The 11,483-nt window shown below is 39.1% G+C and overlaps 1 protein-coding gene across 13 annotated transcripts in view; it reads right to left on the reverse strand.

Moving 5' to 3' along the window:
• SGMS2 (sphingomyelin synthase 2) overlaps window positions 1-11,483 on the reverse strand; it is a 91,080-nt gene that overhangs the window by 4,851 nt on the left and 74,746 nt on the right. For all 13 annotated transcript variants that reach the window (XM_003899067.5, XM_017958930.3, XM_017958933.3 and 10 more), the window contains 3 exons: window positions 9,490-9,607; window positions 5,829-5,982; window positions 1,428-1,594 (listed from right to left, as the gene is read on the reverse strand). In XM_003899067.5, the coding sequence (XP_003899116.1) occupies window positions 1,428-1,594; window positions 5,829-5,982; window positions 9,490-9,607 (439 nt within the window). The remainder of the gene's footprint in view (window positions 1-1,427; window positions 1,595-5,828; window positions 5,983-9,489; window positions 9,608-11,483) is intronic.

Here is an 11,483-nt window from a genome sequence, read left to right on the forward strand (position 1 = left end):
CTAGGTGTCTTTCCTTCCTTTGTGGCTCATGCAATTTCTTTTGCCTGCAATTCCAGTAAGAGTGGAGACTCTGGGAGTGGATGTCAGAATTACTCAGGAGGAATAATTTTCAGGATGTGTGAGTGATCAAATCTAGGGGTCAAAGAGTGAAAGAAGAGCTCAGAAGGTTGAACACATTTAAGAGGAAAGATGAAAATTTTGGTTCAGTGTTGTCAGCAGTCAACTAGATGGAAGTGTAAGAAGGAAGATGGAAATAGGAGACTACAAAATAGGAAACAGAGCTACAAAGAGAAATAAAGTAATCCATAGAAAGAGCATTTATTAGTGGACACCAAAAGTTGGATGTCGATCCTTTGGAAATGTCATATTTCAATTGCTCACAAATTCTCCAAATTGACAATATGGCAAGTCTATTCAAAGATAAGTAAGTCATGGTACACAGACTAACTCTATTATACCAAGGACACTTACCAAGACTAGGAGAAAACAGAGACTGGGAGGAATAATTCTGCCTTGGGACCAGAGGAAGAGAGCAAGAGTTACAGAAAAAAGAGGTGGCATTTGAGCTAGCTCTTTAAGTATGAATGGGAGAAGAAAGAAAAGGGTATCTGGAAACAAGGAAGCAGCAGTAGCAAATGAGGAAGAATCGGAAGGGAAGCCAGAGAGCATCATTATCACCAGAGGATATACCAAATCCAGTCATTCATAAGCTATTTAGTTTGTGATTTTAAACAATAGCTGCTATAAGCCGGGCAAGGTGGTTCACGCCTGTAATCCTGGCATTTTGGGAGGCTGAGGCAGGAGGATCACTTGAGGTCAGGAGTTCAAGGCCAGCCTGGCCAACATGGTGAAACCCTGTCTCTACTAAAAATACAAAATAAAAATTAGCCAGGCGTGGTGGGGTGCACCTGTAATCCCAGCAATTTGGGAGGCTGAGGCACAAGAATCGCTTGAACTTGGAAGGTGGAGGTTGCAGTGAGCCAAGACTGCACTACTGTACTCCAGCTTGGGCAACAGAACAAGACTGTCTCAAAAAAAAAAAAAAAATTTTTTTAAATAGCTGTTACCTTCTCCTTAAAATTAATTTAAGTTGAAGGCAGGGATTATGTCTTACCCAGCTGCACTACAATGCCTTTACAGAGAAGGTTCCTAAATTTTAATTTAGTACATATATTTCTTCATTCTAGTATAAATTACCTGAGTTAGTGATGCACTGTGCTCCATAACCTTATGGCATCTTTATCCATAAATGGCATTCATATTTGTGAAGTTCTTTGCTTTATTTTAAAAAGCAGTAATGGATATATGTTTAAGTGAATGTGGCAACATCAGTTATCCCCAATTAAGCTATCTAAAACCCCACGACATGAAAAGGGTCCACTGCATTCAAAGCAAAGAAATTATCCAAGCATCTTCACTGCTCTCACCTTTTCATTGGCCATTGAATGGTACCACCAAAACAGTCGTGTTGTGATATAATAAGCAATGATCACATCGACAGTGTAGTGTTCATGTGCTACAAGAATGCAGATGATCCCGGCAGCACTCAGCAGCCAGCAGATTAAATGATACCACCAGAAGTGACGAGGCGAATCTGGACAGCAGAAAAATTACAGAGTTAATAAGATTCCCAGAGAAGAATATAATGATCACAGTCCGTCCTAACGACCTTAAGTAGAATAACCCAGGATCAAGAGGTCACCAGAAGGAGAAAACTGAGAACGTAAACTGAGTCACTATGAACTGCCCAGGATCTGCTCAGGTAGGAGGGAGGCAGAGGGGCTCCCTGGCAGTGGGTGTAATAGTCATTCACTGGGGAAGCTGGTAACACTAGACATTCTAGGCCTTGCCCATGTGAATAAGCTGTTTCATAAGAAAGAGAACAGAATTGTTTATTAGGTTGGCTGGAATTGCATACTGGCTCACATAAAGGAGCCACTTTCCCACTGGAAAGAAAGATAGTAGGGGTCAAAAGAAAAGGTGGTTGTCTATGAAAATAAGGAGGGAAATGGGAAAACAGGAGTAATTTCAGGTTTTAAATTTATATTAGTTCTCCAGGGGTATGTGTAGGGTAAGGGCGTCAGAAGGAATGGCATTGTGGCTAGCAGTATTTTGATTCTCAGCAATTTCACACTGTTATTGCCAATAGCAACTATAAAATATTGCCTCTGTAAAGGTTAGGATTCCTGACCATTCACTTATGGACTCAGCCTTCCTGGTAAGGCCACTTAAAAGTTCATTCTACTTACCAGCTGTAAGAAACAACTATGGCACTCACTAAGGTCTCTTAGCAATCCTGCTTCCCAATGTATAGGTCATCTGGTATTTACCTTAGAAGTTCAAAATGTTTGGGCAAACTAGAGCTATTTTGCATTTGTTTATTCACAAGAAGCAAAGCTGAAGTAGGTATAGAGGTGGCCTGAATCCTCTTTACTACTCATGGAATTGCAAGTGAGGTTTTAGCAATGGCTGGAAACCCCAGCAGTGCTTTCTCATAAAAATGTATTTCCTATTATGCTACCACATTGGGCCCACCACTCATTAACTGAGAACACTGGCTGACCCAAAGAAAAGATTGAATAGAAGGTGTTTTGAAATAGAAATGGCAAAATGGTAATCCTCTTACTTTCTCATTCATCCCCTAGGGATAACAATGAGCTAGATGATGACACAAATAGTAGTTAACATCACTGTCTGTGTGGAATTCTAGCCCTAGGAGGCATTAAATAATAGAGACAATGGACTTGGTAGGGTGGCAATGTGAAAAACCAAAAAACTGTTCTCTACTAGCCAGATGTTTGGCACTAACAGCTAGTCTGATTTCTCCAGGCTAATTTTATCAGGAATCTACACACCAATTATAATATTTGCGCGACTGTATGAAGCCCTCCCTTGTTAACCCCAAAATGGTCCTGGTGCCACATTTTCACGTGCTCTCACAACTAAATTTAAATCTACTCATGACAACACAGCAAAGAAGGAAAGAGTCCAAACTGATCAAAAGGCGGAAAGTAAAAATATATATATAAATGATGCATCTAATTCTAGAAGCAGACTTTTCAAAGAAACCACTGGAACCACTGCTTACTCAGAACAAGAACGTACAGTATAATTTAGAAGATAAATGTTTTTCCTAATTGCCTAGAAAAAAAGCAGACATAAACATGGAATGCTCTGCTTATATACAGAATTGACTATAAAATTGAGTTTGTGTTAAGTATTACAGATATGTCCCTTTATTTCTCACCAAAAATTGGAGAAAGCAAAATGGTATTCCTTGCATGCTACATAAAAATTTACACAATTTTAGAAACCTCTAGTCAAAATCATGTCTTGGGGAAAAATGTCTCTACATACTGAGTGGCCTTCATTAAAGTATAAAATCAATCACAAGTTGCCTTGCTGTTGCTCTGAGGTGAAAGAATGTAAAATAATGAGCAATGTCCCTGCTTATAGATAAGTATACTATTCCTTGGCAGTACAATAGAGTCAACCAGCTTGAATTTCCAAAGTTCTAAACACAGCCAAGAAATTAAAAGCAAAACCTCTGGATTCAGCCTGCTTCAACTTGAATACCTCCTTCTCCAAATGATGGCTATGCACTGTGGCCAATCACTTTCTCTATGCTTAAGTTTACTCATCTGAAAAATGGGAAAAAAGTAATGCATCCCTCAGACGGTGGTTGTAAGGATCAAATGAGTTAATTTACATCAAGGCCCTAGAATAGTGCCTGGGACAGAGTAAGTATTATGTCTATTTGCTAATATTGTTAATGATATGGTTTGGCTGTGTCCCCACCCAAATCTCATCTTGAATTGTAGCTCCCATAATTCTCATGTGTTGTGGGAGGGACCTGGTGGGAGATAACTGAATCATGGGGGTGGTTTTCCCCATACTGTTCTTGTGGTGGTAAATAAGTCTCACAAGATCTGATGGTTTTATAAGGGGAAACCCCTTTTGCTTGGTTTTCATTCTCTCTTGTCTGCTGCCATGTAAGATGTGGCTTTTGCCTTCCACCATGATTGTGAGGCCTCCTCGGCTACATGAAACTGTGAGTCCATTAAACCACTTTTCTTTATAAATTACCCAGTCTTGGTTATGTCTTTATCAGCAGTGTGAAAACAGACTAATACAGTTAATATCAGTTGGTTTTCAGTTATTTTAGAAAACTGAATCTAAGTTTCCTGGGGGTGTTTTTATTACTTTAAACCTACAATGCCTTCACTCTGAAATGCCCTTCCCCACCTCCACCCTCATCCCCATCTCCTTCTGTAAGTTTTTTATGATCCTCAGATTAGAGAGAAGATCCGAAACTCAAATGTACATCTAGACTAGACAATGACTGATCTTACATTGCACACTGATGGAACTTTCCTTGGCAAAATTAGAGTTAGAACCATAGCCACATATATCCTTCCACCCAACCCCCCAGAACCAATAACTCAATATTAGAAATGGAGTGACTAAATTTAAGGAAGAGACCATCCTCTGATGATGGTGCAGAGACAGATCCAGGACCCACCCCACCACCCCAAGAGTGTGAGAATAGAAATAAGGGAAAAGGTGCAGAGGCTTCAACTTTTAAGTCAAGTATGAAGACCCCACATGTATCCCAATATTCTCCCTACCGCAGGTCTGTGTGTAGAATTTACAAAGGAAGCAACAAAGAGATGCTACAATTCTCACAAAAAAAGACTTGACTTCATCTACCACAGAGAACCTCAACTCTTTTGTCATCTTGCCCTCACAGCAGAACTTAAACCAAATACCCCAGGTAATCAAAGGGGCAATAATTCACTTCTGCACCACTGAAGATAACCCTTAACTTCCACACCACCATTCAATTAGGATGAACCTATTTGGATTAACAAAGGGCCAAGTGAGGAGGGAAGAGCAAGGAGGACAGGGGAGGGGAAGCTGCCTTCTGCTGCTCTCTGCTGAAAGACCTCCTTTTAAATATGTCCAGTGAAAAGGATTAAGATAAACCTCTAAAAAATACTGGCATGAGGTAACTTGGAACTAAAGATGAAGGGTAATACTGACCAGCTTTGCAAACCTGAAGGGAGAAGCATTATTACTTCAAAAGGATTTTGAGGTAACAGGCCTAAATATACAAAACCTAGGAAATATATAAAAATGGGATCTACTGGGCAGCTAAAACAGTACAACCCGACAAAGAACAAGACATGATAGACATGATTTTGGCCATAAAACCTACTAGAAAACCCAAGGATTTTGTATAATGTGAACTAAGCATATAAATATAGAAAGATTTTTATTTTTTGCCACCACATTTCTTCTTGAGAAGAAAATAATCAGTATTGGCAAAATGGTCCATGAAGACTCCTATGAAAGCATAGAAAGTGCTGGAAAATGATGAAATTAGAATAAAGTGGGACTTGGAAATGTTTTAAAAAGAGGAACACATTAACTGAATTATTTGGAATGCTAGAATGGAAGTGTTCTACAAATAATGCAAAGGTCATTACAACTGTCTTTAGAATGTACCAATCCTTTTTGCAATAAAATTAACAATTAATTCTAATATTAAGATAGATTTTCATACCTTAAGAAGTATTAACCAAGAAGGGAGATGTTTTAGAGGCATGTTAAATGCTAGAGAGAAGCCAGGGCCAAGTTTTAAGCCTTCAAGGTTCAAATCACATATGACTAGTTGAAATTTTATATATATACACACACACACACACACACACCTGTCTCTTTCACAGCTTATCAATCCCAAGAGAATAAGGGCTCCTATCAATTTCACAGCCCAGGGACCCCTCCCACTACAGTTATCAGTTCAGTGGGAATGGGCTATTACTTACATTCTTTGATGAACAAATAAGTCAGTGTCAGCGTAACCGTGTGACCGCTGAAGAGGAAGTCTCCACATAAGATATGTGATCCAGTTATGGACAATCCACCACCAGAAATCAATCGTAGAATCCGTTGTACTTTTGCCTGAGAGTCTCCATTAAGCTGAACGACACAAGAAGATTAAGAAGGGAATTTACAAGTGGCTAAAATCATGTTTCAGTCTAATTGTGTGACTCTTAGAAAGGACACCAGGTTGTGATTTTTTTTTTTTCTTTTTAACCTAAAAAGTCAAAAAGAATCCAAGGAGAAGCTCCTCAAACTGGGTTTTATTCATTTATTGGCAAGTTTTATTGACATGTTTTAAATTATTCAATATGTTACTAATAATATGTCTTGGTGGTGGTGTGTCCTTGGGCAAAGCTTTTAAAAATATTAATAACCAATGACTTCACCACGACTATGTGCTAAAAAGCAGATCAAAGCTACTTTCTTTCCTTTTTGCAGGGGGAAGTGAGGGTTCTGAATGGTTAATATTTGATTCAGCTGCATACCACATTACCAATATTCTCTACAGTGAATTGGTACCTTGTATTAGGTGGGCAGCCTAAAGTGGACAGACATATAGCTGTATTAATGTCTGATCAAAATATTTACAATTAAGAAGAGGAGTTGCAACTCATTAAATAATTTAAATAGGTTTGAAAATGATGGATTAGGGATGCACTGGCAGCTTTAAAAATGAGTAGCTTTGATTAGGAAAAACATCCCTAAAGAAATAGCCTGTGTGCTATGGCCGGAGGCTAGGAGAGCTCCTTTGGACAAGGTGCAGCAGCCCCACAAAGCCACTGTGATGACATGAGAAACAATGCTGGGCTAGGCCAAGGGCTGGAGAGGTTTGTACTCCATTACAATTTAATCATACAGGAAGGAGTTGGTCAAAACTGTAGGCACAGAAAATTGGAATACTGAATTATTGAGGGGCTAGATTGGGTGGGGGATTCAGATCAGACGAGTGTAGAGCAAATTGATTGAGAAAATCAAAGAATAATGCTCAGGAAAAAAATCATGTAATAGAATACACGGGAGAGAAATACAGAAAGACCTTTTGAGACAGGGTCTTGCTCTTTCACCCAGGCTGGAGTGCAATGGGTGGTACATTAGGTACAGGAGAGACCAACTTGGCTGCTGCCAAATAGGAAAGCTTATCATCTACATTGTTTCTTCCATTAAGAAGGTAAGTATCTGAGGTCGAGAGTTCGAGATCAACCTATCAACATGGAGAAACCCTGTCTCTACTAAAAAAAAAAAAAAAACCAGCTATGTGTGGTGGCACATGCCTGTAATCCCAGCTACTTGGGACACTGAGGCAGGAGAATTGCTTGAACCTGGCAGGTGGAGGTTGTGGTGAGCCAAGATTGCACCATTGCACTCCAGCCTGGGCAACAAGAGCAAAACTCTGTCTCAAAAAAAAAAAAAAAAGGAGGTGTTTGGCCACCTGTGGCCAAGGTGAGGGATAGTTCACCCTAGAAAGCTTTCTCAGGGAAGGGGAATGTTGCTCTCCCAGCCAAACATTCTTATATGTGGAAAAATAGGTTTGCAAAGCTAAATCATTTCATGTAATCATTTTATAATAACTGGGCCAACACTTATCTAAACACACTTTGAAGAACACAGATTGTCTGACTGTCAATCAAAACTTGGATTGGAGATTAAAGCAAATTCTAAGCAAAAAATTAAAAGTGAACCATAGGATACATAAAGGAGAAGGCAACTGGAAAACTAGGAAAGCAAAGCTTTCACTATGATGGCTCTTGTAAGCATGTCTGGTGAGTTACAAGTTGTACAAGCATCAATTACTATAACAGATATGACACTTTTCCATAGTGAGTGGCTTCCATATACAAAGTTCTGATATTCCTTATAGTCATGAAGGACATTCTATAGAGTCAGCAACACAGGAGACAAGTAGATTATCTAATAGCTTTGTAACCATAAACATCTAAGCAGCACCCAAAGCCAGCAGACGAACCAAATTCAGAACACAACTCTGATGCCTGTTCTATGACACCACCTCACCTCTAGTCAAACCAAGTGATTTGTGTTTGTTTTACTGAACCATGATTCAGGCATGTATAGCTTGCTTATGCTTCAGGAAGGGGTCCCAACAAGTGAACCTGGGAGATGATTAGTAAGGATGTTACCAGAGGTTCCACTATGACTATTCGTAGCTTGGCTATCCAACAGCACTGATGTGGCTTCTGAAGATTGCAACTCTTCCACAGAGGACAATCTTTAATTTACTTTCTTTCTATAATCATAGCAATTCATCCTGCAAACCTCATCCGTTACTAAGATGGGTTTGCCTTCTTTTCTGTGGCCATTTCTCCATTTAACACATTGCAATAGCCCCTTAGAAGTGTTTATTACACTTCTGAACTTCTCCTACGCCTTAAATTAGCTTCACTAAAATCAGCCAGTGTTTAAATTCAATATGTACACTGTTTTAATTACAGACATTTTCTGCTTTGATGGCTTTGGAAAAGTATAGCTTCTCCAACCACACCTATATTTGGTGAGGGAGACTGTGGACGTCTTCAGAGAAGCTCGATTTTTCTTTCACCTCAGACATCTGCTTAGTGTTCAGTAAAATATGATGTTAGACTTCATTCCTTTGTCCAGAAAGCACATGATTTGTAATTTTCCATTTTGTAAACCAGGGTGCACTGAAGTCCGAGATGATTAACAGCTCTCTCAAGAACTCGCTCTTCCTGGATAAACTGTAATTCCTTCTTAGGACGGTTTCAGAAGACATCCTCACGCACTGTCTCACTCAAAGGCCACTCTCTCTTTCCAGCTGCTAAAAACCTTGGAGTCATCCTTGACTCCTTTCTCTCAAACCCATATCCAAGTTATTAGCACATCCTATATCCCGAACTGAACAACTTCTCATTATTTCCACTGCTACCGCTAAGGCTGAAGTTCCTATACCGCACTGCGAGACCCTATGTGATCTGTGGTCTGCACACCCCGACCCTTCACAACTCCACTCTGACACACTGGCCTCCCTACTCTTCCTTTATTCACTGTGAATAAGCAGTGTTTTAGCCTAGAGCTCTCATGCCATCCACATGCCTCATTTCCTGGTCTTGGTTCCTGCCCAAATGCTTTGTTATTAAAGAAGCCTTTCCTGACCTCCATATCAAATAGAACCCTCAAGCACCCTTTCACCTTACTCAGCTCTGCTGTTCTCCATGTGACAATCACCTGACTTATCATCATGTGACAAATTATGACTTTGTTTATAATTTGTCATCCCTAATAGAATATAAGCTCCAGAAGAGGGACATTGTTTGGGTTACTACAATTCCTGGTACATAAGCTTAATGCCTGTAGAATGAATGCATTAATGAATAAGTAAATGAGAAGGTAACAAAGTAGAGTCAAACCCCCAATGGTAATTTTCAGTTAGCAGAAAATATTTTTTTTTAGCACAAAATATATTTTATAAATACATTTTAATTTCTTCCTCTCAAATCTAAATAGAAGACAGAAAAGATGCTAGATTTCAGTTAACACATAGGAAAGTGTCTAGAAGAATATATAATAAAGGGTAAGTGATCAATGACTGTTTGCCTGGTTTCTTCTAAGTGGTAGTTTGGAAGTACTGACCTTTGGAGCACACTGGAAATGCATTCCAGGCACAGGTAGAGTAGTAACATACATTGTAATGCAGCGATACAGGTATAAAGTTCCAATAATAAAACAGAATCTGCGTCCCACTATTGACCTAAAAGAAAAAATAGGGATGGGGAAAAACAGGTTTACTGTTTGTTTTTATTCCTAATGAAAAATAAAACAATGTTTAACAGGATAAAGAATAATCGGTACAGAATGGCATTAACAAACAAACCACAGTTTCACAGAGTTTAAAGGCTTACTTGTGAGTTGCCCATCCCTACAGTTCCATGGAGAGATTGCACCACAGTTTTCAAAATGAAGATTCACTTACTGCAATAAATCTAGGTGGTTTGACTTCCAAAGGATGTGTGTGTGTGGAGTGGGGGAACTAAAGTAGACGAAGAGTCTACGTAATCACCTCTCCTCAAAGGCACTCTTTACCAGAGAATTCAATGAACCTGTCTGTATTTTCAGTCAACTCACTGCATTAAAACCCTCTCTTGAGAACATATGAAAGGAATAAGCAAGCTACGATCACAGAGGAATTAACTAATGAGTCAAGGTGACATTACATCATTAGACACATAGGGAAATGTGACAACACATTTAACCCACGGTATAAGCAGGGTTTATTTGAGGACCATCTGAAGGTATTTTGACAACACAGGCATGAACTATTCTCTCTGTGGCTAAATAGATTTTCAAAAAACTCTATCTTGAAAATGTCCATAAGTGTTCTCATACAATTAATTACATTTAATAGTGAATTGTAAGCTGATTATTTTATTCAATCTTGATCAAAAAAGGACAAAAAAATCCCACAAGTCATTTTTCACTTCATATTTCTGTGGGAAGAAAGTTGTCTTAACTAACATTAGCCCCTGTGCTTCATGACCTGAGTCCTCAGCCTAAGCCAGGCTTCCCAGTGGATGACTGAGGATCCTGTCTTCAAAGGGGAAGGGCTCTGCCATTGTACCATTGCCTCATGGGTATCTGAATGGGCATCACAGGTCTGAATGTCCTCAGTCCAGCTGAACAGGACAGCTCCTTTTCTGTTGTATAGTTAGGTCTATAAGCTCTGGGCTCTGGGGATTAAGAGATGAGTGGGACTCCACATAAAGCCCCTAGACTTGCTAGGTGTTATTTCCTTAGTACATAAAACATATTACTCGAGGTCTCTCATTTTCAGAGCTCTCAAGCTTTCAAGACTGGTAGTGATCAAAGACTTTGGGAAAAACAGGCAGTTTCAGGTAATGTGACATATTTTAAGTTTTCCCTAAGATTGTGGTTCTGATATGAATCAAGGTCTAACTCAGGTACCATCTGGAACTTCTAATTTCAAGAATTATGTGTAAATATATATTTCAGCTGTCTGTTTCCAATAGCTATTTTAAGAGTATTCCAAGGTTTCTGGGGTCAAAAGAAAAAAATATAGAAGGGAACACCACCTAGACTGGTAGATGAGAGTATTTATTTATCCCTAAGGCATTTCTTTAAAGGTTTGCTATTCTAGTTCTGCCTTTCCTGGTACTAAAAAGGAGCAGGTAATAAACAGTGCTGAGTTTCTCCCCTCGGTTAAGGGAAAACCAATTCAGCCTTTGATCCAACCTCAGGTTCCAACAGAGTGCTGTTTTGAATTGTGCTCCATGCTGTTAGACAAGGTGAAGTAATAAGCAGAAATTATTATGAGTCAATTACATTCATCCCAGCATTCTGAGTTCAGCTGTACTCAAAACAGAAAACTTAGAAGGTGAAAGATGTACTCTACAGCCTTATTTAGAAAATGAACTAGTGCTAATGATTTTTTTACCATAGCTTTGAAACGTGCTTTTAAAAGAGAGAGTAAGCAACATTCCTCATTCAGCTGGGATGCTCAAAACAGGTTATAAAAATTATTCTACTAGTTACTAAAATGTAAGATCCAATTCTACTTCAAATGTAAAAAGGCAAACTTGTGTGAATTGCAACTGAAACAGTGGGTATCA

Source organism: Papio anubis, chromosome 3 (genome assembly GCF_008728515.1).
Source record: "Papio anubis isolate 15944 chromosome 3, Panubis1.0, whole genome shotgun sequence".
Classification (NCBI taxonomy): Eukaryota; Metazoa; Chordata; class Mammalia; order Primates; family Cercopithecidae; genus Papio; species Papio anubis.